The sequence below is a fragment of the Crinia signifera genome, chromosome 6 (genome assembly GCF_055691185.1).
Source record: "Crinia signifera chromosome 6, ASM5569118v1, whole genome shotgun sequence".
In the NCBI taxonomy this organism is placed as follows: Eukaryota; Metazoa; Chordata; class Amphibia; order Anura; family Myobatrachidae; genus Crinia; species Crinia signifera.
Genome location: NC_139222.1, coordinates 8,680,359 through 8,706,324, shown reverse-complemented (window position 1 = coordinate 8,706,324; position 25,966 = coordinate 8,680,359). Strand labels below are relative to the sequence as shown.

The 25,966-nt window shown below is 47.9% G+C and overlaps 1 protein-coding gene across 1 annotated transcript; it reads right to left on the bottom strand.

The window, feature by feature from the left end:
- Positions 1-14: 14 nt before the first annotated feature.
- Positions 15-19,717, bottom strand: LOC146009908 (uncharacterized). Its single transcript, XM_083150519.1, has 3 exons — positions 19,561-19,717; positions 7,295-8,027; positions 15-4,645 (listed from the first exon to the last, which is right to left on the bottom strand). Exons 2-3 carry the CDS (start codon positions 8,007-8,009, stop codon positions 2,745-2,747), a joined length of 2,616 nt encoding a protein of 871 aa, XP_083006645.1. The 5' UTR covers positions 8,010-8,027; positions 19,561-19,717; the 3' UTR covers positions 15-2,744.
- Between the last annotated feature and the right edge of the window lie 6,249 nt (positions 19,718-25,966).

Sequence of the window (25,966 nt, the reverse complement as noted above, 5' to 3'; positions counted from 1 at the left end):
TGGCTGCCATGGGGGAGGTAGAGGAAAGTATGCCTTTTTGCAGATGATACAAAGATATGCAACAGAGTAGACACACCAGGAGGGGTAAATCAAATGACTGATGATCTAAGTAAACTTGAGAATTGGTCAAGAGAATAGCAACTACAGTTTAATGCTAAAAAATGCTAAATTATGCACTTGGGACTCAAGAACCCAAAGGCTCAATATAGTATCAAGGGTACTATAATGGAAACTACTGAGGAGGAAAGAGATCTAGGAGTCACTATTTCAAGTGACTTAAAGGCAGGGAGGCAATGTAACAAAGCAATGAGGAAGGCTAGTCAGATGCTTGGTTGCATAGGGAGAGGAACCAGTAGCAGAAAAAAAGACGTAATAATGCCACTTTATAGGTCATTGGTACGACCTCATCTGGAATACTGTGTCCAGTTCTGGAGATCATATCTTCAGAAGGATATAAATACATTGGAGAGTGTACAAAGAAGGGCAACTAAAATGGTTCATGGCCTACATCACAAAACGTACCTGGATAGACTAAAAGATCTTAACATGTATAGTTTGGAGCAGAGAAGGGAAAGGGGGGACATGATCGAAATCTTCAAATATATCAAGGGTTTTAACATAGTACAGGTGGGAAATTTTCTTCAAAGGAAAACAAGTAATAAAAAACGAGGACATGCACTGAAACTGGAGGGAGGTAGGTTCAGGGGAAATGTTAGAAAGAATTACTTCACAGAAAGGGTAGTGGATAAGTGGAATAGCCTCCCATCAGAGGTGGTAGAGGCTAAGACAGTAGAACAATTTAAACATGCTTGGGATAGGCATATGAATATCCTTACAAAGAAATAAGGAATAAAAAGGGTTGAGTTTACCTGAAGGGTAATAAAAGGGGCAGACTAGATGGGCCAAATGGTTCTTATCTGCCGTCAAATTCTATGTTTCTATGTAGACATCGGCAAAAATCCAGTCATGCTGCGTTCGCACCAGGATCTCAAAATGACCAAAGTGTGTGCATAGATGGTTCCGAGGCTTCTCACTGTTACAGGTACAGACATTTTGGTACAAATTCATGCAGAAATATTTAGATGAAGTGGAAGATGGAACACGGATCTCCCACTACGTTCCTGAGACAACACACCAGTCCATGCACTGGGAAACCCCATCGGCACTCAGAACGACGAAAGCACGGCCAATCAAATCCATGTTAATTGTTTTCTTTGATATGGACGGTGTTATTTTTGGCAGACTGGGTCCCAGAAGGTGCAACAGAGACTCAACATAACTACAACAAGGTTCTATACACATTGTGGTAAAGGATAAGAAGAAACAAACGAGGCCAGAGTTAGGAAAAATGGTTTTATCCTCCATCCGGACAACACACCAGCCCACACAGCTCCCAGTGTGAAGCAGGTTTTGGCCGATAAAAAGGTTGCGGTGCTAGAACACCCTCCATACTATCACCGAGTGACTTCTCTCAGGAACAGAAGTCAAATCTATACTCAAGGGAACGCGTTTTACGTCAATTACTGAGGAAAAGAAGAAGGGGAATGAACTTAATAGAATTAAACCTAATTAGAACAATGGTTTTGTTACTTAATAGCCAATGTTATTGACAAGGTCTCGCAACATTAATGATCTTCTATCAGATAATCTAATACTACTGCAACTCCATGTAGTACTGATAGCGCAAAGATTTGTTTGATAAGATTAGATATGATTGATAACCCAAACTTGTATATATTTACTTTATTACCTTTAAATATAACGGCAACACTGAAATGATTGCACACCCACACAACCTTGTTATAAAATGTATGGCAATGCTTTACTTAAAGAATAGCTTCATTACAGGTATTTGCAAATGCAGACTAACACAAGCAACATAAAATTGATTAGCTAATACTTAATCAGTAATTCTAAATCAAATCAAAATGGACACCTTTCAAGGACAGTGATCAGCCATGATTAAACCTCCTTCATAGTTACCTCCAGCCCCCTGTTGGCCTGTTCTTCCTCAACTGTCTTTCTTCCTTCTCTAACTCTGATATTTAAACTTTAATCACATTAATTAATTAATTACTCATAAGCATTGAGTCTTATTGGCAAGCTCTGCTTTCAATCATGATGTCATAATTAACCCAACACCCAACGTTCTTGTTACTAGGGAGAGATTTAGTGGCCTTGGGGTCTACGCATGTGTGGCCCTGTTCCCATATAATTGATGTTTGTGGAGTCTAGGTGTCTGTCCTTGCTCCATTATACTGTCTACATCACATTCTTAAGCTTCTAAAACCAAAAACAATTTTCTATAAGAAATCACTTTTACTGCACTGTTCTGAATGATCAGCCATTTTATAACGTTATTATGCAAGTCATGATTCAACAAAATGGCTGCTGCTTCTAACAAACACCTGCTGCTTAGCGCAAAGGGTAGGCCTCATACCTTGTGCAACAAGCTAACGCCACCTGCAGCAATAAATAACAATATTTGAGAATACAGAGTGTAACAAAAGTATAGAATTATTGATGCGTTATTTCTGTTAACAGAAATTTTCTGTTTTATTTTTTTTTATTTAATTTATTTTTTTATATATTTTTTTATAAATTTTATAAATAGATTTAATTTAATTTAACAGAAAATTCTGTTTTAATTTCTGTCTTTCCCCTGCGTGAGTTCTCCGATAAAAAACATCAGTTTCTTGATGGGTAAAACATTTCCCACGCTCAGAAATTGAAAAAGGACGCTCTCACCTGTGACTCTTCTGATGTCTGACAAGCGCTGATTTCACACTAAAAGATTTTCCACACTCAGAACAGGAGTACGGCTTCTCACCTGTGTGAATTCTTTGATGAGCAACAAGATTTGATTGGCGGTTGAAAAATTTCCCACACTCAGAACATGAAAAAGGCTTCTCACCTGTGTGACTTCTCTGATGTTTAACAAGATCGCTTTTAACAATAAAACATTTTGCACACTGAGAACACGAGAATGGCCTCTCCATGGTGTGAGTTCTCTTATGAGTGACAAGATTTGATGGGTGGTAAAAACATTTCCCACAGTCAGAACATGAAAATGGCCTCTCACCTGTGTGAATTCTCTTGTGCGTAGCAAGCGTTCCCCAACGTGTAAAACATTTCCCACATTCAGAACATGAAAAAGGCTTCTCACCTGTGTGACTTCTCTGATGACAAACAAGCCCTGATTTCACACCAAAACATTTCCCACACTCAGAACATGAGTACGGCTTCTCACCTGTGTGAATTCTCTTATGAGTGATAAAATTTGATTGGTGGTTAAAACATTTCCCACACTCAGAACATGAAAATGGCTTCCCTCCTCTGTGAGTTCTCTGATGACTAACAAGATCTCCTTTTAATATAAAACATTTCTCACACTGGGAACATGGGAACGGTTTCTTACCTGTGTGCACTCTCTGGTGCCTGACTAATTTTGATATCCGTGTAAAACATTTTCCACATTCAGGACATGAAAATACCTTCTCAGCTGTGTGACTTCTCTGATGTCTGACAAGGTCTCCTTTAAAAGTAAAACATTTTGCACACTGAGAACATGAAAATGGCTTCTCACCAGTGTGAGTTTTCTGGTGACTAACAAGCCCTGATTTCACACTAAAACATTTCCCACACTCAGAACAGGAGTACGGCTTCTCGCCCGTGTGAATTCTCTGATGAATGACAAGAATTGTTTGGCGGTTAAAACATTTCCCACACTCAGAACATGAAAAAGGCTTCTCACCCGTGTGACTTCTCTGATGTCTAACAAGCTCACTTTTAACATTAAAACATTTTCCACACTCAGAACACAAGAATGGCTTCTTCCCGGTGTGAGTTCTCTGATGATAAACAAGATTTGATTGGCGGTTAAAACATTTCCCACAATCAGAACATGATAATTGCCTCTCACCTGTGTGAATTCTCATATGTGTAACAAGTGTTCCCCGACGTGTAAAACATTTCCCACACTCAGAACATGAAAAGGGATTCTCCACTGTGTGACTTATCTGATGTCTAACCAGGTCTCTTTTCAAATGAAAACATTTTGCACACTGAGAACAGGAGAATGGCTTCTCACCCGTGTGAGTTCTCTTATGACTGGCAAGATTTGATGGGTCATAAAAACATTTCCCGCACTCAGAACATGAAAATGGCCTCTCACCAGTGTGAATTCTCATATGTGTAGCAAGTGTTCCCCGACGTGTAAAACATTTCCCACACTCAGAACATGAAATAGGCTTCTCACTTCTGTGAATTTTCTTATGACTAACAAGATCTCCTTTTAACATAAAACATTTCTCACACTGAGAACATGAGAACGGTTTCTTGCCTGTGTGCACTCTCTGGTGCTTGGCTACTTTTGATAGCTGTGTAAAACATTTCCCACACTCAGGACATGGAAACAGTTTCCCACCAGTAGGAGCTGTATTCCGTGTGACAATATCTGATTTATTAGGAGAACATTCCTCATGAGTAGATGGAATCAGTGAAACATCTGCACTGCAATGTACTGGATATATGGTTGGGGTAACGGGGATCTCTCGGGAATCTTGTCCTGTGATGTCATCTTGTATCCTACATTCTGGGGGTAACATAGGATTCCTCCCCTGACAATTACTGACGCTGCAGCCACCTGTTGGGAATAAAATAAAATTATAATAAGGGGAATACAATTAATGCAATGGTACAATACACTAAAGGGCACTACATGTCACACGGAGTGCCCACAATCAGATTATGTGCCGTAATGTAATGCCACCAGGTAACATAACAAGCCAATATCCCCACATTATGGAGAAAGTCCACCCATAAGTAATGTCTGGATCTGTGGGCTGGTAACACACAGTGACATGATGTGAGGGATCCGATATGATTTCCCGGCGGTCGGGATCCCGGCGGTCGGAATCCCGACACTGGAATCCCGACCGCCGAAATCCCGACAAGGGGGGGACATGGATCGCCCCCCCTTGCGGGCTCGCTGCGCTCGCCACGCAGCGGGCCCGGCGCCTCGCTACGCTCGGCACGCTATTTTATTCTCCCTCTATGGGTGTCGTGGACACCCACGGAGGGAGAAAGTTTCGGGATTTCGGCGGTCGGGATTCCAGTGTCGGGATTCCGACCGCCGGGATCCCGACCGCCGGGAAATCAACTGCATCCCGATGTGAGGGGAGAGCAGGAGTATAATAGGGGCTGATGGCTCCTGATTTATGAGATACACCAGAGAGTGTGTGGAGGAGACTGGTCAGATCTCTGGGCTGGTAACACACAGTGACATGATGTGAGGGGGAGAGCAGGAGTATAATAGGGGCTGATGGCTGCTGATGTATGAGATACACCAGAGAGTGCAGGGAGGAGACTGGTCAGATCTCTGGGCTGGTAACACACAGTGACATGATGTGAGGGGGAGAGCAGGAGTATAATAGGGGCTGATGGCTCCCGATGCATGAGATACACCAGAGAGTGCGGGGAGGAGACTGGTCAGATCTCTGGGCTGGTAACACACAGTGACATGATGTGAGGGGAAGAGCAGGAGTATAATAGGGGCTGATGGCTCCTGATGTATGAGATACACCAGAGAGTGTGGGGAGGAGACTGGTCAGATCTCTGGGCTGGTAACACACAGTGACATGATGTGAGAGGGAGAGCAGGAGTATAACAGGGGCTGATGGCTCCTGATGTATGAGATACACCAGAGAGTGCGGGGAGGAGACTGGTCAGATCTCTGGGCTGGTAACACACAGTGACATGGTGTGAGGGGGAGAGCAGGAGTATAATAGGGGCTGATGGCTCCTGATGTATAAGATACACCAGAGAGTGCGGGGAGGAGACTGGTCAGATCTCTGGGCTGGTAACACACAGTGACATGATGTGAGGGGGGGAGCAGGAGTATAATAGGGGCTGATGGCTCCTGATGTATGAGATACACCAGAGAGTGCGGGGAGGAGACTGGTCAGATCTCTGGGCTGGTAACACAGTGTGACATGATGTGAGGGGAGAGCAGGAGTATAATAGGGGCTGATGGTTCCTGATGTATGAGATACACCAGAGAGTGCGGGGAGGAGACTGGTCAGATCTCTGGGCTGGTAACACAGTGTGACATGATGTGAGGGGAGAGCAGGAGTATAATAGGGGCTGATGGTTCCTGATGTATGAGATACACCAGAGAGTGCGGGGAGGAGACTGGTCAGATCTCTGGGCTGGTATGACACAGTGACATGATGTGAGGGGAGAGCAGGAGTATAATAGGGGCTGATGGCTCCTGATGTATGAGATTCACCAGAGAGTGCGGGGAGGAGACTGGTCAGATCTCTGGGCTAGTAACACACAGTGACATGATGTGAAGGGGAGAGCAGGAGTATAATAGGTGCTGATGGCTCCTGATGTATGAGATTCACCAGAGAGTGCGGGGAGGAGACTGGTCAGATCTCTGGGCTAGTAACACACAGTGACATGATGTGAAGGGGAGAGCAGGAGTATAATAGGTGCTGATGGCTCCTGATGTATGAGATACACCAGAGAGTGCAGGGAGGAGACTGGTCAGATCTCTGGGCTGGTAACACACAGTGACATGATGTGAGGGGGAGAGCAGGAGTATAATAGGGGCTGATGGCTGCTGATGTATGAGATACACCAGAGAGTGCGGGGAGGAGACTGGTCAGATCTCTGGGCTGGTAACACAGTGACATGATGTGAGGGGAGAGCAGGAGTATAATAGGTGCTGATGGCTCCTGATGTATGAGATACACCAGAGAGTGCTGGGAGGAGACTGGTCAGATCTCTGGGCTGGTAACACACAGTGACATGATGTGAGGGGGAGAGCAGGAGTATAATAGGGGCTGATGGCTCCTGATGTATGAGATACACCAGAGAGTGCAGGGAGGAGACTGGTCAGATCTCTGGGCTGGTAACACACAGTGACATGATGTGAGGGGGAGAGCAGGAGTATAATAGGGGCTGATGGCTCCTGATAAATGAGATACACCAGAGAGTATGGGGAGGAGACTGGTCAGATCTCTGGGCTAGTAACACACAGTGACATGATGTGAGGGGAGAGCAGGAGTATAATAGGGGCTGATGGCTCCTGATGTATGAGACACACAGGAGAGTGCGGGGAGGAGACTGGTCAGATCTCTGGGCTGGTAACACACAGTGACATGATGTGAGGGGGAGAGCAGGAGTATAATAGGGGCTGATGGCTCCTGGTGTATGAGATAAGAGATTGCTGTAGTTTCAGAACAAGGAGAATATGGGACTCTGTACTTGATTAGTGATTATTACTCACCTGTGCTGATATCTGTAGGGATTTCCTCCTCTTTACACTGCTGATCACCCGTCACATACGTCTCTTCTCCTCGATCTGCATCTTCTGCCTTCATATCAGTCACATATGTCTCTTCTCTCTCTGTATCTTCTGCCTTCATATCAGTCACATACGTCTCTTCTTCTCCCTCTGTATCTTCTGCCTTCATATCAGTCACATATGTCTCTTCTTCTCCCTCTGTATCTTCTGCCTTCATATCAGTCACATACGTCTCTTCTCCTCCCTCTGTATCTTCTGCCTTCATATCAGTCACATACGTCTCTTCTTCTCCCTCTCTATCTTCTGCCTTCATATCAGTCACATACGTCTCTTCTCCTCCCTCTGTATCTTCTGCCTTCATATCAGTCACATACGTCTCTTCTTCTCCCTCTCTATCTTCTGCCTTCATATCAGTCACATACGTCTCTTCTTCTCCCTCTGTACCTTCTGCCTTCATATCAGTCACATACGTCTCTTCTTCTCCCTCTGTATCTTCTGCCTTCATATCAGTCACATATGTCTCTTCTTCTCCCTCTGTATCTTCTGCCTTCATATCAGTCACATACGTCTCTTCTCCTCCCTCTGTATCTTCTGCCTTCATATCAGTCACATACGTCTCTTCTCCTCCCTCTGTACCTTCTGCCTTCATATCAGTCACATACGTGTCTTCTTCTCCCTCTGTATCTTCTGCCTTCATATCAGTCAGTCCTCCAGCCTACATTATAGGAATACAGGGCGTACATATAGAAACATAGAATGTGCCGGCAGATAAGAACCACTTGGCCGATCTAGTCTGCCCCTTTTTTAAACATGTTACCTCAAACCATATTTGATCCTTGTTTTTGTGTAAAGATATCAATATGCCTATCCCAAGCATGTTTAAATTGTACTACTGTATTTGCCTCTACCACCTCTGATGGGAGGCTATTCCACTTATCTACTACTTTTTCTGTGAAGTAATTCTTCCTCAGATTTCCCCTGAATCTTCCTCCCTCTAGTGTCAGTGCAAGTCCTTGTGTTCTGCTGCTCCTCTTCCTGTGAAGAATGTCTCCCACCTGTACCTTCCTCCCCCTAGTGTCAGTGCGTGTCCTCGTGTTCTGCTGCTCCTCTTCCTGTGAAGAATGTCTCCCACCTGTACCTTCCTCCCCCTAGTCTCAGTGCATGTCCTCGTGTTCTGCTGCTCCTCTTTCTGTGAAGAATGTCTCCCACCTGTACCTTCCTCCCTCTAGTGTCAGTGCGTGTCCTCGTGTTCTGCTGCTCCTCTTCCTGTGAAGAATGTCTCCCACCTGTACCTTCCTCCCCCTAGTCTCAGTGCATGTCCTCGTGTTCTGCTGCTCCTCTTTCTGTGAAGAATGTCTCCCACCTGTACCTTCCTCCCCCCAGTGTCAGTGCATGTCCTCGTGTTCTGCTGCTCCTCTTCCTGTGACTAATGTCTCCCACCTGTACCTTCCTCCCCCTAGTGTCAGTGCATGTCCTCGTGTTCTGCTGCTCCTCTTCCTGTGAAGAATGTCTCCCACCTGTACCTTCCTCCCTCTAGTGTCAGTGCATGTCCTCGTGTTCTGCTGCTCCTCTTCCTGTGACTAATGTCTCCCACCTGTACCTTCCTCCCTCTAGTGTCAGTGCATGTCCTCGTGTTCTGCTGCTCCTCTTCCTGTGAAGAATGTCTCCCACCTGTACCTTCCTCCCTCTAGTGTCAGTGCATGTCCTCGTGCTCTGTTGCTCCTCTTCCTGTGACTAATGTCTCCCACCTGTACCTTCCTCCCCCTAGTGTCAGTGCATGTCCTCGTGTTCTGCTGCTCCTCTTCCTGTGAAGAATGTCTCCCACCTGTACCTTCCTCCCCCTAGTGTCAGTGCGTGTCCTCGTGTTCTGCTGCTCCTCTTCCTGTGACTAATGTCTCCCACCTGTACCTTCCTCCCTCTAGTGTCAGTGCATGTCCTCGTGTTCTGCTGCTCCTCTTCCTGTGACAAATGTCTCCCACCTGTACTTTCCTCCCTCTAGTGTCAGTGCATGTCCTCGTGTTCTGCTGCTCCTCTTCCTGTGACTAATGTCTCCCACCTGTACCTTCCTCCCTCTAATGTCAGTGCATGTCCTCGTGGTCTGTTGCTCCTCTTCCTGTGACTAATGTCTCCCACCTGTACCTTCCTCCCTCTAGTGTCAGTGCCTGTCCTCGTGTTCTGCTGCTCCTCTTCCTGTGACTAATGTCTCCCACCTGAACCTTCCTCCCTCTAGTGTCAGTGCGTGTCCTCGTTTTCTGCTGCTCCTCTTCCTGTGACTAATGTCTCCCACCTGTACCTTCCTCCCTCTAGTGTCAGTGCGTGTCCTCGTGTTCTGCTGCTCCTCTTCCTGTGACTAATGTCTCCCACCTGTACCTTCCTCCCTCTAGTGTCAGTGCGTGTCCTCGTGTTCTGCTGCTCCACTTCCTGTGAAGAATGTCTCCCACCTGTACCTTCCTCCCTCTAGTGTCAGTGCCTGTCCTTGTGTTCTGCTGCTCCTCTTCCTGTGAAGAATGTCTCCCACCTGTACCTTCCTCCCTCTAGTGTCAGTGCATGTCCTCGTGTTCTGCTGCTCCTCTTCCTGTGACTAATGTCTCCCACCTGTACCTTCCTCCCTCTAGTATCAGTGCATGTCCTCGTGTTCTGCTGCTCCTCTTCCTGTGACTAATGTCTCCCACCTGTACCTTCCTCCCTCTAGTGTCAGTGCATGTCCCCGTGTTCTGCTGCTCCTCTTCCTGTGAGGAATGTCTCCCACCTGTACCTTCCTCCCCCTAGTGTCAGTGCATGTCTTCGTGTTCTGCTGCTCCTCTTATTGTGACTAATGTCTCCAACATGTACCTTCCTCCCTCCAGTGTCAGTGCATGTCCTCGTGTTCTGCTGCTCCTCTTTCTGTGAAGAATGTCTCCCACCTGTATCTTCCTCCCTCCAATGTCAGTGCATGTCCTCGTGTTCTGCTGCTCCTCTTTCTATGAAAAATGTCTCCCACCTGTACCTTCCTCCCCCCAGTGTCAGTGCATGTCCCCGTGTTCTGTTTCTCCTCTTCCTGTGAAGAATGTCTCCCACCTGTACCTTCCTCCCTCTAGTGTCAGTGCTTGTCCTCGTGTTCTGCTGCTCCTCTTCCTGTGACTAATGTCTCCCACCTGTACCTTCCTCCCTCTAGTGTCAGTGCGTGTCCTCGTGTTCTGCTGCTCCTCTTCCTGTGACTAATGTCTCCCACCTGTACCTTCCTCCCTCTAGTGTCAGTGCGTGTCCTCGTGTTCTGCTGCTCCTCTTCCTGTGAAGAATGTCTCCCACCTGTACCTTCCTCCCTCTAGTGTCAGTGCATGTCCCCGTGTTCTGCTGCTCCTCTTCCTGTGACTAATGTCTCCCACCTGTACCTTCCTCCCTCTAGTGTCAGTGCGTGTCCTCGTGTTCTGCTGCTCCTCTTCCTGTGACTAATGTCTCCCACCTGTACCTTCCTCCCTCTAGTGTCAGTGCGTGTCCTCGTGTTCTGCTGCTCCTCTTCCTGTGACTAATGTCTCCCACCTGTACCTTCCTCCCTCTAGTGTCAGTGCATGTCCTCGTGTTCTGCTGCTCCTCTTCCTGTGAAGAATGTCTCCCACCTGTACCTTCCTCCCCCTAGTGTCAGTGCATGTCCTCGTGTTCTGCTGCTCCTCTTATTGTGACTAATGTCTCCAACATGTACCTTCCTCCCTCCAGTGTCAGTGCATGTCCTCGTGTTCTGCTGCTCCTCTTTCTATGAAAAATGTCTCCCACCTGTACCTTCCTCCCCCCAGTGTCAGTGCATGTCCCCGTGTTCTGTTGCTCCTCTTCCTGTGAAGAATGTCTCCCACCTGTACCTTCCTCCCTCTAGTGTCAGTGCTTGTCCTCGTGTTCTGCTGCTCCTCTTCCTGTGACTAATGTCTCCCACCTGTACCTTCCTCCCTCTAGTGTCAGTGCGTGTCCTCGTGTTCTGCTGCTCCTCTTCCTGTGACTAATGTCTCCCACCTGTACCTTCCTCCCTCTAGTGTTAGTGCATGTCCTCGTGTTCTGCTGCTCCTATTCCTGTGAAGAATGTCTCCCACCTGTACCTTCCTCCCCCTAGTGTCAGTGCATGTCCTCGTGTTCTGCTGCTCCTCTTCCTGTGACTAATGTCTCCCACCTGTACCTTCCTCCCTCTAGTGTCAGTGGGTGTCCTCGTGTTCTGCTGCTCCTCTTCCTGTGACGAATGTCTCCCACCTGTACCTTCCTCCCTCTAGTGTCAGTGCATGTCCTCGTGTTCTGCTGCTCCTCTTCCTGTGACGAATGTCTCCCACCTGTACCTTCCTCCCTCTAGTGTCCGTGCATGTCTCTCGTGTTCTGTTGCTCCTCTTCCTGTGACTAATGTCTCCCACCTGTACCTTCCTCCCCCTAGTGTCAGTGCGTGTCCTCGTGTTCTGCTGCTCCTCTTCCTGTGACTAATGTCTCCCACCTGTACCTTCCTCCCTCTAGTGTCAGTGCATGTCCTCGTGTTCTGCTGCTCCTCTTCCTGTGACAAATGTCTCCCACCTGTACTTTCCTCCCTCTAGTGTCAGTGCATGTCCTCGTGTTCTGCTGCTCCTCTTCCTGTGACTAATGTCTCCCACCTGTACCTTCCTCCCTCTAATGTCAGTGCATGTCCTCGTGGTCTGTTGCTCCTCTTCCTGTGACTAATGTCTCCCACCTGTACCTTCCTCCCTCTAGTGTCAGTGCCTGTCCTCGTGTTCTGCTGCTCCTCTTCCTGTGACTAATGTCTCCCACCTGAACCTTCCTCCCTCTAGTGTCAGTGCGTGTCCTCGTTTTCTGCTGCTCCTCTTCCTGTGACTAATGTCTCCCACCTGTACCTTCCTCCCTCTAGTGTCAGTGCGTGTCCTCGTGTTCTGCTGCTCCTCTTCCTGTGACTAATGTCTCCCACCTGTACCTTCCTCCCTCTAGTGTCAGTGCGTGTCCTCGTGTTCTGCTGCTCCACTTCCTGTGAAGAATGTCTCCCACCTGTACCTTCCTCCCTCTAGTGTCAGTGCCTGTCCTTGTGTTCTGCTGCTCCTCTTCCTGTGAAGAATGTCTCCCACCTGTACCTTCCTCCCTCTAGTGTCAGTGCATGTCCTCGTGTTCTGCTGCTCCTCTTCCTGTGACTAATGTCTCCCACCTGTACCTTCCTCCCTCTAGTATCAGTGCATGTCCTCGTGTTCTGCTGCTCCTCTTCCTGTGACTAATGTCTCCCACCTGTACCTTCCTCCCTCTAGTGTCAGTGCATGTCCCCGTGTTCTGCTGCTCCTCTTCCTGTGAGGAATGTCTCCCACCTGTACCTTCCTCCCCCTAGTGTCAGTGCATGTCTTCGTGTTCTGCTGCTCCTCTTATTGTGACTAATGTCTCCAACATGTACCTTCCTCCCTCCAGTGTCAGTGCATGTCCTCGTGTTCTGCTGCTCCTCTTTCTGTGAAGAATGTCTCCCACCTGTATCTTCCTCCCTCCAATGTCAGTGCATGTCCTCGTGTTCTGCTGCTCCTCTTTCTATGAAAAATGTCTCCCACCTGTACCTTCCTCCCCCCAGTGTCAGTGCATGTCCCCGTGTTCTGTTTCTCCTCTTCCTGTGAAGAATGTCTCCCACCTGTACCTTCCTCCCTCTAGTGTCAGTGCTTGTCCTCGTGTTCTGCTGCTCCTCTTCCTGTGACTAATGTCTCCCACCTGTACCTTCCTCCCTCTAGTGTCAGTGCGTGTCCTCGTGTTCTGCTGCTCCTCTTCCTGTGACTAATGTCTCCCACCTGTACCTTCCTCCCTCTAGTGTCAGTGCGTGTCCTCGTGTTCTGCTGCTCCTCTTCCTGTGAAGAATGTCTCCCACCTGTACCTTCCTCCCTCTAGTGTCAGTGCATGTCCCCGTGTTCTGCTGCTCCTCTTCCTGTGACTAATGTCTCCCACCTGTACCTTCCTCCCTCTAGTGTCAGTGCGTGTCCTCGTGTTCTGCTGCTCCTCTTCCTGTGACTAATGTCTCCCACCTGTACCTTCCTCCCTCTAGTGTCAGTGCGTGTCCTCGTGTTCTGCTGCTCCTCTTCCTGTGACTAATGTCTCCCACCTGTACCTTCCTCCCTCTAGTGTCAGTGCATGTCCTCGTGTTCTGCTGCTCCTCTTCCTGTGAAGAATGTCTCCCACCTGTACCTTCCTCCCCCTAGTGTCAGTGCATGTCCTCGTGTTCTGCTGCTCCTCTTATTGTGACTAATGTCTCCAACATGTACCTTCCTCCCTCCAGTGTCAGTGCATGTCCTCGTGTTCTGCTGCTCCTCTTTCTATGAAAAATGTCTCCCACCTGTACCTTCCTCCCCCCAGTGTCAGTGCATGTCCCCGTGTTCTGTTGCTCCTCTTCCTGTGAAGAATGTCTCCCACCTGTACCTTCCTCCCTCTAGTGTCAGTGCTTGTCCTCGTGTTCTGCTGCTCCTCTTCCTGTGACTAATGTCTCCCACCTGTACCTTCCTCCCTCTAGTGTCAGTGCGTGTCCTCGTGTTCTGCTGCTCCTCTTCCTGTGACTAATGTCTCCCACCTGTACCTTCCTCCCTCTAGTGTTAGTGCATGTCCTCGTGTTCTGCTGCTCCTATTCCTGTGAAGAATGTCTCCCACCTGTACCTTCCTCCCCCTAGTGTCAGTGCATGTCCTCGTGTTCTGCTGCTCCTCTTCCTGTGACTAATGTCTCCCACCTGTACCTTCCTCCCTCTAGTGTCAGTGGGTGTCCTCGTGTTCTGCTGCTCCTCTTCCTGTGACGAATGTCTCCCACCTGTACCTTCCTCCCTCTAGTGTCAGTGCATGTCCTCGTGTTCTGCTGCTCCTCTTCCTGTGACGAATGTCTCCCACCTGTACCTTCCTCCCTCTAGTGTCCGTGCATGTCTCTCGTGTTCTGTTGCTCCTCTTCCTGTGACTAATGTCTCCCACCTGTACCTTCCTCCCTCTAGTGTCAGTGGGTGTCCTTGTGTTCTGCTGCTCCTCTTCCTGTGACTAATGTCTCCCACCTGTACCTTCCTCCCTCTAGTGTCAGTGCATGTCCTCGTGTTCTGCTGCTCCTCTTCCTGTGACTAATGTCTCCCACCTGTACCTTCCTCCCCCCAGTGTCAGTGCATGTCCTCGTATTCTGTTGCTCCTCTTCCTGTGAAGAATGTCTCCCACCTGTACCTTCCTCCCCCTAGTGTCAGTGCATGTCCTCGTGTTCTGTTGCTCCTCTTCCTGTGAAGAATGTCTCCCACCTGTACCTTCCTCCCTCTAGTGCCAGTGCATGTCCTCGTGTTCTGCTGCTCCTCTTCCTGTAAAGAATGTCTCCCACCTGCACCTTCCTCCCTCTAGTGTCAGTGCATGTCCTCTTGTTCTGCTGCTCCTCTTCCTGTGAAGAATGTCTCCCACCTGCACATTCCTCCCCCTAGTGTCAGTGCATGTCCTCGTGTTCTGTTGCTCCTCTTCCTGTGAAGAATGTCTCCCACCTGTACCTTCCTCCCTCTAGTGTCAGTGCGTGTCCCTGTGTTCTGCTGCTCCTCTTCCTGTGACTAATGTCTCCCACCTGTACCTTCCTCCCTCTAGTGTCAGTGCATGTCCTCGTGTTCTGTTGCTCCTCTTCCTGTGAAGAATGTCTCCCACCTGTACCTTCCTCCCCCCAGTGTCAGTGCATATCCTCGTGTTCTGCTGCTCCTCTTTCTGTGAAGAATGTCTCCCACCTGTACCTTCCTCCCTCTAGTGTCAGTGCGTGTCCTCGTGTTCTGCTGCTCCTCTTCCTGTGACTAATGTCTCCCACCTGTACCTTCCTCCCTCTAGTGTCAGTGCATGTCCTCGTGTTCTGCTGCTCCTCTTCCTGTGACTAATGTCTCCCACCTGTACCTTCCTCCCTCTAGTGTCAGTGCGTGTCCTCGTGTTCTGCTGCTCCTCTTCCTGTGACGAATGTCTCCCACCTGTACCTTCCTCCCTCTAGTGTCAGTGCATGTCTCTCGTGTTCTGTTGCTCCTCTTCCTGTGACTAATGTCTCCCACCTGTACCTTCCTCCCTCTAGTGTCAGTGGGTGTCCTCGTGTTCTGCTGCTCCTCTTCCTGTGACTAATGTCTCCCACCTGTACCTTCCTCCCTCTAGTGTCAGTGCATGTCCCCGTGTTCTGCTGCTCCTCTTCCTGTGACTAATGTCTCCCACCTGTACCTTCCTCCCTCTAGTGTCAGTGCATGTCCTCGTGTTCTGCTTCTCCTCTTCCTGTGACCAATGTCTCCCACCTGTACCTTCCTCCCCCTAGTGTCAGTGCATGTCCTCGTGTTCTGCTGCTCCTCTTCCTGTGACTAATGTCTCCCACCTGTACCTTCCTCCCCCTAGTGTCAGTGCATGTCCTCGTGTTCTGCTGCTCCTCTTCCTGTGAAGAATGTCTCCCACCTGTACCTTCCTCCCTCTAGTGTCAGTGCATGTCCTCGTGTTCTGCTGCTCCTCTTCCTGTGACGAATGTCTCCCACCTGTACCTTCCTCCCCCTAGTGTCAGTGCATGTCCTCGTGTTCTGCTGCGCCTCTTTCTGTGAAGAATGTCTCCCACCTGTACCTTCCTCCCTCTAGTGTCAGTGCGTGTCCTCGTGTTCTGCTGCTCCTCTTCCTGTGACTAATGTCTCCCACCTGTACCTTCCTCCCTCTAGTGTCAGTGCGTGTCCCTGTGTTCTGCTGCTCCTCTTCCTGTGACTAATGTCTCCCACCTGTACCTTCCTCCCTCCCTCTAGTGTCAGTGCATGTCCCCGTGTTCTGTTGCTCCTCTTCCTGTGAAGAATGTCTCCCACCTGTACCTTCCTCCCTCTAGTGTCAGTGCATGTCCTCGTGTTCTGCTGCTCCTCTTCCTGTGACTAATGTCTCCCACCTGCACCTTCCTCCCCCTAGTGTCAGTGCGTGTCCTCGTGTTCTGCTGCTCCTCTTCCTGTGACTAATGTCTCCCACCTGTACCTTCCTCCCTCTAGTGTCAGTGCGTGTCCCTGTGTTCTGCTGCTCCTCTTTCTGTGACTAATGTCTCCCACCTGTACCTTCCTCCCTCCCTCTAGTGTCAGTGCATGTCCCCGTGTTCTGTTGCTCCTCTTCCTGTGAAGAATGTCTCCCACCTGTACCTTGTTAAAACCCTCGATATATTTAAAAGTTATATTTACAAGTGGTATTACGAGTAGTATATATTACACAGCTCAGTGACAACACAAGCTTTTCAGGGGCAAACACAGGATTTGTAAGAGGGGCTTCCGATATATCTATCTGTTTATATCTATCTATAGATGTAGCCCCCCTCTCATTCAGTCCCTGCGCCCGCCAGAACCTCCCCTATGGCGAGCGCCGGCGGATAGGGACTCCATTAACACTGGGACGCGCTTGCCTTTCACGCGCACGCACGTCCCAGTTTATCAACGGCGGCACAGTGTGTCCCTGCCCGTCTCCGCTTCAGGGAGACGGGCAGGGTTAGGGGGGGTCGGGGTGGCGAGGGGGACCTGAGGGTTCATGTTATTCCCTCATACGCTGTATAATACACATGGAGCAGACTCCGGTGTCTCCTGTCTGTGTCCTGTTATTTCCTTATACGCTGTATAATACACTAGGTGATTCATCGCGCCCTACGGGTGCTCTTCACACCGTCGTAAGGGGCTGCTTTTTTTTTGCGGGACAAGTTGTACTTTGTAATGGTACCATTTACTATACCGTATAATATTCTGGGGAATCAGGAAATAATTCAATGTGGGGTAAAAAAAAAAAAAACCGCCATTCCACAATTTTGCGCTGGTTACGGTTTTTTTGGAGTTCATAGTTCGTTTAAAACGATGGGTTATCTTTATTCTATGGGTCGTTACGATTCTGGTGATACCAAACTTATATAGTTTTCGTTATGTTTTACCACTAAAAAAAAAAATCGCAACTTTTACGGTTTTTCTAATTTGCGTTGCGTCGCCATGTTCTGCGGCTTATAACTTTTTTATTTTTCCACCTACGGACCTGGGTGAGGGCTCATTTTTTGCGGGCTGAAGTGTACTTTTTAATTAATTTAATTATGGGATATGGGCGACTTTCTGATCTCTTTTAGTTATTTTTTTTTGGGTACGCGATGCGACCAAAAAACGTAGTTTTGGCGTTTGGAATTATTTTCCGTTTACGCCTTTAACCGTGCGGGATAACTAATGTTATATTTTAATAGATCGGACTTTTAGGAACGCGGCGATACCAAATATGTTTATTTTTTTTATTTTTTATTTATTTTTATTTGTGAAATGGGGAAAGGGGGGTGATTTGAACTTTTAATATTTTTTTTTTTTTTACTTTTACTACAAGGCCCCCTAGTGTACTTGACCCCTAGGGGGCGCGATCGCCTGTACTAGGTTCAGCCATAGAGCTCTATGGCTGAACGTAGTGATTTTATGCACTTCCTATTACATCCTGCCTGAGGCAGGATGTAATAGGTATGCATACACGGCCAGCACAGGGGTCTACATTAGACCCCTGGCTACCATGGCAACCGATCGGCACCCTCCGATCTCGCTGCGGGGGGCCCCAATCGGCGCCGGAGGGGGGCGCCCCCCCTCCGATCAGCTATTTAAGCACTGCGGTCGCTTTGCCCGCGGTGCTTAAAGGGTTAAACGGCCACGATCGGCGAACTTGCCGCTCGTGGCCGTGAGAGCAGGGACCTGGCTGTAATATACAGCCATTACCTGCTCTCTTTCAAGCCAGCTCACTCCGTGAGCTGGCTTGATTCCCCCTCAACCGACATATGACGTAAATGTACGTCATATGTCGGGAAGGGGTTAAAAAGTGGTTACAGAGTAAGATGTACATTGATAGTGTGGAGGGTACAGTGACATTTGTGGGTGTGGGGGGGGGGGCTGTGTGTGCATGTTCTTTAGGTGTGTGTGTGTGCAATAGTATAGTAGGGTGTTTCTGAGTCAGCGGCTCCCCACTGGCGGAGGTCACGACACAGGAAAACAGGAGGCTGGGTAGTGATAGGGGTGTGTGGGCATAAGGGGGACTAAAGAGGAGGGTGGGAGATACTGTGCAGCTTCTGCCAGTGGGTGAGGGTCCAGCGTGGCAGCACAGGAGTACAGGATGGTGGCCCTGAGTCAGTGTCCCACCCGACGGGGATACGCATCCTCCCATAACCTGTGTGCGCTCATCCCCGGCTATTTGTTATGCGCATGCGCCAGTTCCCCTGACACACGATGTGTCACCGGCGCATGCGCAGTTTTCCATGCTTATTGGTCTCTGGCATCTTCAAATTTAAACTGCGCATGCGCCGGGTAATGTGCGCTGGGGATGATGTATACCCGGTGCATGCGCTGTTTTCATTTCAAGACGCCGGAGACCAGGCAGTATGAGGAGCAATAGAACAGAGACCCGCAGCGCCAGAAATGAATGGCGAAAAGGTAAGGAGCGCGCGCCCACAAAGCAGCTTAGTAAATAAGGTAGGAGTCAGGATCAGACTGTTATATAACGTCCCTGCGCTATGCCGCCTGCCCCACACCGCTGCACTTCAAACACCCACATCGCGGGTGTCATAGATCAGGGGAAGCGCTATCCCCTACAATAACGCAAGGGGATAGCGCATATTCCCCTGATCGACGTTTAATAAATCTACCCCAGAGTCCTGTGCAGCAAATGAGATTGTATTTGATCTCATTACTCAATCTAGGAAATAGAGACAAAATATATATTCTCAGGTTACTGACTGTATGCACCAAAAGCTGCTCCATATGTAATATACAGCGTATGAGGGAATAACATGACACAGACAGGAGACACCGGAGTCTGCTCCATATGTACTATACAGCGTATGTGGGAATAACATGACACAGACAGAAGACACCAGAGTCTGCTCCATATGTACTATACAGCGTATGAGGGAATAACATGACACAGACAGGAGACACCAGAGTCTGCTCCATATGTACTATACAGCGTATGAGGGGATAACATGACACAGACAGGAGACACCGGAGTCTGCTCCATATGTATTATACAGCGTATGAGGGAATAACATGACACAGACAGGAGACACCGGAGTCTGCTCCATATGTATAATACAGCGTATGAGGGGATAACATGACACAGACAGGAGACACCAGAGTCTGCTCCATATGTATTATACAGCGTATGAGGGGATAACATGACACAGACAGGAGACACCGGAGTCTGCTCCATATGTATTATACAGCGTATGAGGGGATAACATGACACAGACAGGAGACACCAGAGTCTGCTCCTCCTGCACAGCGCCGTGGCTGGGGATAACATGAGACCGGGATTACCTGCTGTTAGCATCAGTCTCTGTGTTACCCGGATGACTGGTGGCCGCTGTTCTTCTACTTCCTGCTGTCCGGGTAACCTGGGACACAACTTCCGGTCTGTGACGCGTACAGCAGGAGGGCTACAACATAATGGCCGCAGCACAAACACAGATGCCTGCCACATAGGGGATATCCGCGGCGTAGGGGGCGTATCTATGCAAATGTAGGGGCGTGGATATGATATGCTGGTTAAACGGAAAATGTGGCTGTAGCAGCAACAAGTAATCATAGTCATACGGGTCTCATTCTATCCCAAGCCAGCAATGGCGCTGTGCAGGAGGAGCAGACTCTGGTGTCCCCTGTCTGTCACGTTATTCCCTCATACGCTGTATAATACATATGGAGCAGACTCCGGTGTCTCCTGTCTGTGTCATGTTATTCCCTCATACGCTGTATAATACAGATGGAGCAGACTCCGGTGTCTCCTGTCTGTCATGTTATTCCCTCATACGCTGTATAATACATATGGAGCAGACTCTGGTGTCTCCTGTCTGTGTCACGTTATTCCCTCATATGCTGTATAATACATATGGAGCAGACTCCGGTGTCTCCTGTCTGTGTCACGTTATTCCCTCATACGCTGTATGATACATATGGAGCAGACTCCGGTGTCTCGTGTCTGTGTCATGTTATTCCCTCATACGCTGTATGATACATATGGAGCAGACTCTAGTGTCTCCTGCCTGTGTCATGGTATTCCCTCATACGCTGTATAGTACATATGGAGCAGACTCTGGTGTCTCCTGTCTGTGTCATGTTATTCCTTCATACGCTGTATAGTACATATGGAGCAGACTCTGGTGTCTCCTGTCTGTGTCATGTTATTCCCTCATACGCTGTATTATACATATGGAGCATACTCTAGTGTCTCCTGCCTGTGTCATGGTATTCCCTCATACGCTGTATAATACATATGGAGCAGACTCTGGTGTCTCCGGTCTGTGTCATGTTATTCCTTTATACGCTGTGTAATACATATGGAGCAGACTCTGGTGTCTCCAGTCTGTGTCATGTTATTCCCTCATACTCTATATAATACATATGGAGCAGTCTCCGGTGTCTCCTGTCTGTGTCCTGGTATTCCCTCATATGCTGTACAATACATATGGAGTAGACTCTGGTGTCTCCGGTCTGTGTCATGTTATCCCCTGATACGCTGCATAATACATATGGAGCAGACTCTGGTGTCTCCTGTCTGTGTTATGTTATTCCCTCATACGCTATATAATACATATGGAACAGACTCCGATGTCTCCTGTCTGTGTCACGTTATTCCCTCATACGCTGTATAATACATATGGAGCATACTCTAGTGTCTCCTGCCTGTGTCACGTTATTCCCTCATACGCTGTATAATACATATGGAGCAGACTCTGGTGTCTCCTGTCTGTGTCATGTTATTCCCTCATACGCTGTATAATACATATGGAGCAGACTCTGGTGTCTCCTGTCTGTGTCATGTTATTCCCTCATACGCTGTATAATACATATGGAGCAGACTCTGGTGTCTCCTGTCTGTGTTATGTTATTCCCTCATACCCTATATAATACATATGGAGCAGTCTCCGGTGTCTCCTGTCTGTGTTATGTTATTTCCTCATACGCTGTATAATACATATGGAGCAGACTCTGGTGTCTCCTGTCTGTGTCACATGGCTCAGTCTGGTTAAATGGAAAAGAAAGAAAAGAGAAAGCGCACGTCCTTAATATGTTTAGTTTTACACTGCTTGTGGGTACACAATATTTTTTGTAGTTCCATTATCTGTGCAGATATGGATCACTATGTCACCAGCATAATGGTCGACACCATTAGGTCGACATGAGTTAAGGTCGACATGCAGGAAGGTTTACATGACTTTAGGTCGAGAAGGTAATTCGGTTGACATGAGTAAGATGGACAGGGTCATTAGGATGACATGGGTAAGGTCGACACTGAAAAAGTAGACTTTTTGTTTTATAATGTCAACACAGTCAACATAAACTCTAAAACTGCGCTTACCATGCTTCAGCAATCTGCAGCCACGTGCATCGTTAACAATATTGAATATAGACACTGGATGATATGCACACAGATATATCGCTATAGACATATTTGATAATGCCTAGAGGTTTAGTTCAAACAACCCCAGTTTTTTGATTGCAGCATGTGTGTATTCAGCAGCTTAATAATTTAACCGCCAAACAAACTGTGCGATTGGGTGAATATGCTCCCTTGTTCCGCTTGCTCGCTACTACAGTATTGTCTTTGGGGAAAATGATTGGTAAACAAATTTGAAAAACAAATCTATTAGATGGGATTTCATTTAGGAAGGTATAGTATTAACCCCCCACCTTCTAGTTGGCTGAAGTCTTTCTTGAGTGATGTTGTTGACAATATTTTTTTTTTTAAAGCGATGAAATTCCGTAGACAAAAAACCTTAGGGCAATTTCACACTGTCCCACTCTTGCCGGACGGCGAAAACCCGCACAGCTTAAAAGCCGTGCCGTCCCTGCAGTGTGTAATGGACAGCTCTGTGCCCCTTCACACGGGACGGTCAAGGGCGCGGCCGCCGGGTAGCAGCCGGATCTTACCACTGCAATGTCTTGCTACCATGCTGTGGCCGTCCCATCCTGGCCGTTCAGTGTGGTGTGGAAGGCAATGGGCGCCTTCACACACCACAGTAATTCCCGGATAATGAAGCCCGCCCCCATGTGACAAGAGGGGCGGGCGTACAGCACGTCAGACTGGACATGCCAGTCAGACTGTTTTGACCCGCCCCCATGTGATGAGAGGGGCGGGGATACAGGATCTGCAAACCGGAGCATGTGAATGCTCCTGTAATCCGGCTAAAAACCGGACAAACTTTGTCTGGCTTTTTGCCATCCGGCGAAACCCGGAATGTGTGAAATTGCCCATACGGTTTCACATGTCCCATTAAGGCTTCTTACACATGATTTGGCATTTCAGAAATCTGTTGTAAGGCTGGTTTCACACACTCCGGTTTTGACCGGACGGCAACAAGCTGTACACACTTTGTCCGGCTTTTTGCCTGACAGTTGTCTCTTTCACATGCACCGGCTCCGTGAGCCGGTGCTGTGTAAATTTGAGGGTAGAAACTGAAGTGACGTCAGTTTGGGGGCGGTGGAGATCTAAAACCGGACACCAAATGACCGGTGTGTGTGAAAGGCCTCCATCGCCCTCAGCACACACTGACCTGTGAGGACGGGACGGCCACGGCACGGCAGCCGGACACTGCAGTGGAAAGATCCGGCTGCTACCCGGCAGCCGTGCCCTGACCGTCCTGTGCGAATGGACACATAGCTGTCCATTACACACTGCAGGGACGGCACGGCTTTTAAGCCGTGCGGGTTTTCGCCGTCCGGCAGGAGCCGGAGTGTGTGAAACCAGCCTTACTCTTCCACCCAAAAGCCAAAAATCAATAAAATTACTATCCTTAAGACTGATGCCTTACTGGACGTGTTCCTTGCACAATACAGATATGGTACGCCATCACAGCCTGTGGGTAAGTGCAGATTCAGCACTCTCACAGAGTGAGATTGCTGTCACTCACACAATGGTGAAGCTGCTAATTCACAGATTTGTGTGCTCATTGGAATACACACATGCACTCTATGCAACTGAAGGTCTGAGCTGTTATGTGGTGCACTCACCCTAATAAGTACCCACAATCATCTAACACTTTCTATCCCACTGATTTATTAGAAATATCCCACTGGGGTCCAACATCTTTCACACTCATTACCTATATCCATTTCGTTTAGTATTCACATGCAGTTACCACAAACATCTTTCATAATTGCAAAAACTATAAAACTCCATCTACACCAGGCATGTCCAAACAGTGGCCCTCCAGCTGTTGTGAAACTACACATCCCAGCATGCCTTGCAATAGTTTTAGCATTCCCTAATAGCAAAACTGTGGCAGGGCATGATGGGACTTGTAGTTTCACAACAGCTGGAGGGCCGTAGTTTGGACATGTCTGATCTACACTTTCTTCTCCTATACGCCTCCGTGCTGCATGGGACACAATGCTCTGTTTCTGGACTTAATTTATGATTACCATCACCTGTGGTGAAACGCCTTTCTTGTCCATTAACCTGTTTAAAACAGGTGATGGCACTCGTTAATTAAGAGGGAAGCCCAGAACACACCACCACCCTATCATAATATAATTTAGTAAAAGGTACATATGACACTGGGGTCCCACCTCGTGAGGATAGAAATATCCTTTTTAAATTCACGTGTCTTGTCTCCACATGAATGTTTTGTGTCTTTTATCTTCGCTATCTTTTTTTTTTTAATAATACTTGAATAAAAGTTACATTTTATTATCTGAACTCTTTGGTGATCCCGCAGGGATGTTCTTTCTGTATCCTCTCTTCTTATATATCATATATATATATGATATATATGTCAGCATAGGTATGTGTACTGAATCGAGTTTAAATAAAGCTGTGTTTGGGGGCGTGGCCATGATGTCTATGGAGTAGGCAGCAGATCCACTGAGCACTCTCCATAAATCCTGGAATATATCCTGATCTGCTGCCGCCATGGACCCTGACCCCTGATACGGGTTTCGGATATTCCACTTACCGTCCTGCACCCCCACTGGTGGTTCCCTGAGATCATCTGCCTGCTGGACTGGAGGTAACGGGGGCTGCGGCCTACATCTAAGCCGAGCCCCGGGCGCCGCTGACACTATCCTGCACCGCCGAGGTTCCACTGTGGTGCTGCCTCTCTGTACCATATCCTGCAGGCTATTACCTCCTCTACAGACAGGTTTATAAGCAAAGTTACTGACTTGCAGCAGGACACTACTCTGTCTTCCTACATCGATGCTGCACCTGCCGACGCGCCTGATGACACTACATATATGCGCAATGACTCCACAACATATACGGTTTCTGCCTCTTTAAACATCCGGGACAAACGCTCACAGAGTCCTGTCTCAAGAATTGGAAATTTGCCTAAAAGCCGGCCTTGGTGTTTCATATATGTGGACGAGTGCTCCAAATTGCCCCACGTACATATAATGTACTCCACATCCAATTGGAACTGGTCATATTCGTACTATGGAACTTATCCTGCCTTTCCCTTTGATGATGGCGAAGACCCTGTTCCTTTATCTGTCTCTTCTCCTGAGATCTTATACCCCGTTTCAGTATATCGTATTTGTACATCCAGGTGGGGGAACCTAGGGGGGGGGGGGGGGGGGCGGGCTTATATGTTTAGGTTAGTATAGAATAGCTGTAGTGGGTGTAAGGTTATGGGATCCAAGTGTTCCTAAGTTGGGGTTGGGTCATACAGGGGGCGGGGTTCTAGGGAGGTTTGTTTTGGGTTTATTATTATTTTGTGTTCCGTATATCCTAGATTAATCCTGGTGTAACTTTAGGTTTGTAGGGCATCAGGTGACTTTAGCAGTAAACTATATGTTTGAGGTTATATCCTCTATTCCTTATGTATAGTGTTACTGGTATGGCGCCTCCGGGTCCTCTGTGAGGCTGACCCTACTGGTGAATATCACACCATTATAACTATGCTGATCATCCTTACCATATCTTACACTGCGTTGCTGGACCATGTCTATATATTGATGTATGCACTGTTACCCTGCACTCCGTGGGGACTCATTTTGGGGTGTAATTGTACTTATTTAGATGTGTTGTTTGTCTTTGAAAATCAATAAAATCTATTGAATAATAATAAAAAAAAAAAATCAATAAATAAAGCTGTGTTTGGTGCTAAAAACAATCTGAGATCAGACTAATGAAATATATATATATATATATATGCATCAGTCCTGCTACAATAAATAGGAGCCTTAAGGAGCCCATAGGCATAGACGGTCCGTTGTGTATGGCTCCGTTCTGTACTATGCGATGCGCGCTCCCGCACATCACATAGTACGGTACAAAAAGTATGTGCTGCACATACGTTTTGTACTAGGTACACATTGGATCGGATCGCAGTGCATGCACACTGCATGCACTAGGAATGCGCTCCGATACGATGTGTACTTTAAAAGTACAGAACGGACCGAAAAATTGGACCGTGTATGGGGGGCCTTATTCTTATGGCGCCCGGTGTTGGCCAATAGGCCGCAGGTACCACAGGAATCACTAGTAATTGGTATAACATAGATCCCCTGTAACTCATTTCACCAGCACTGACTACTTGGGACTTCTAGTGCCACTAAGTGATTGCCCACTGTATGTATGTATGTATGTGTATATATATATATATATATATAGTCCTTTATTACAGTTAGATGCTGTTTGTACCTCTCCCCTCCCTGTATGACAGCTGTGATGTGAGTCTGCGACAACAGATGTATCCCTGTAATTTCTAGCATGGCCCCGCCCCCA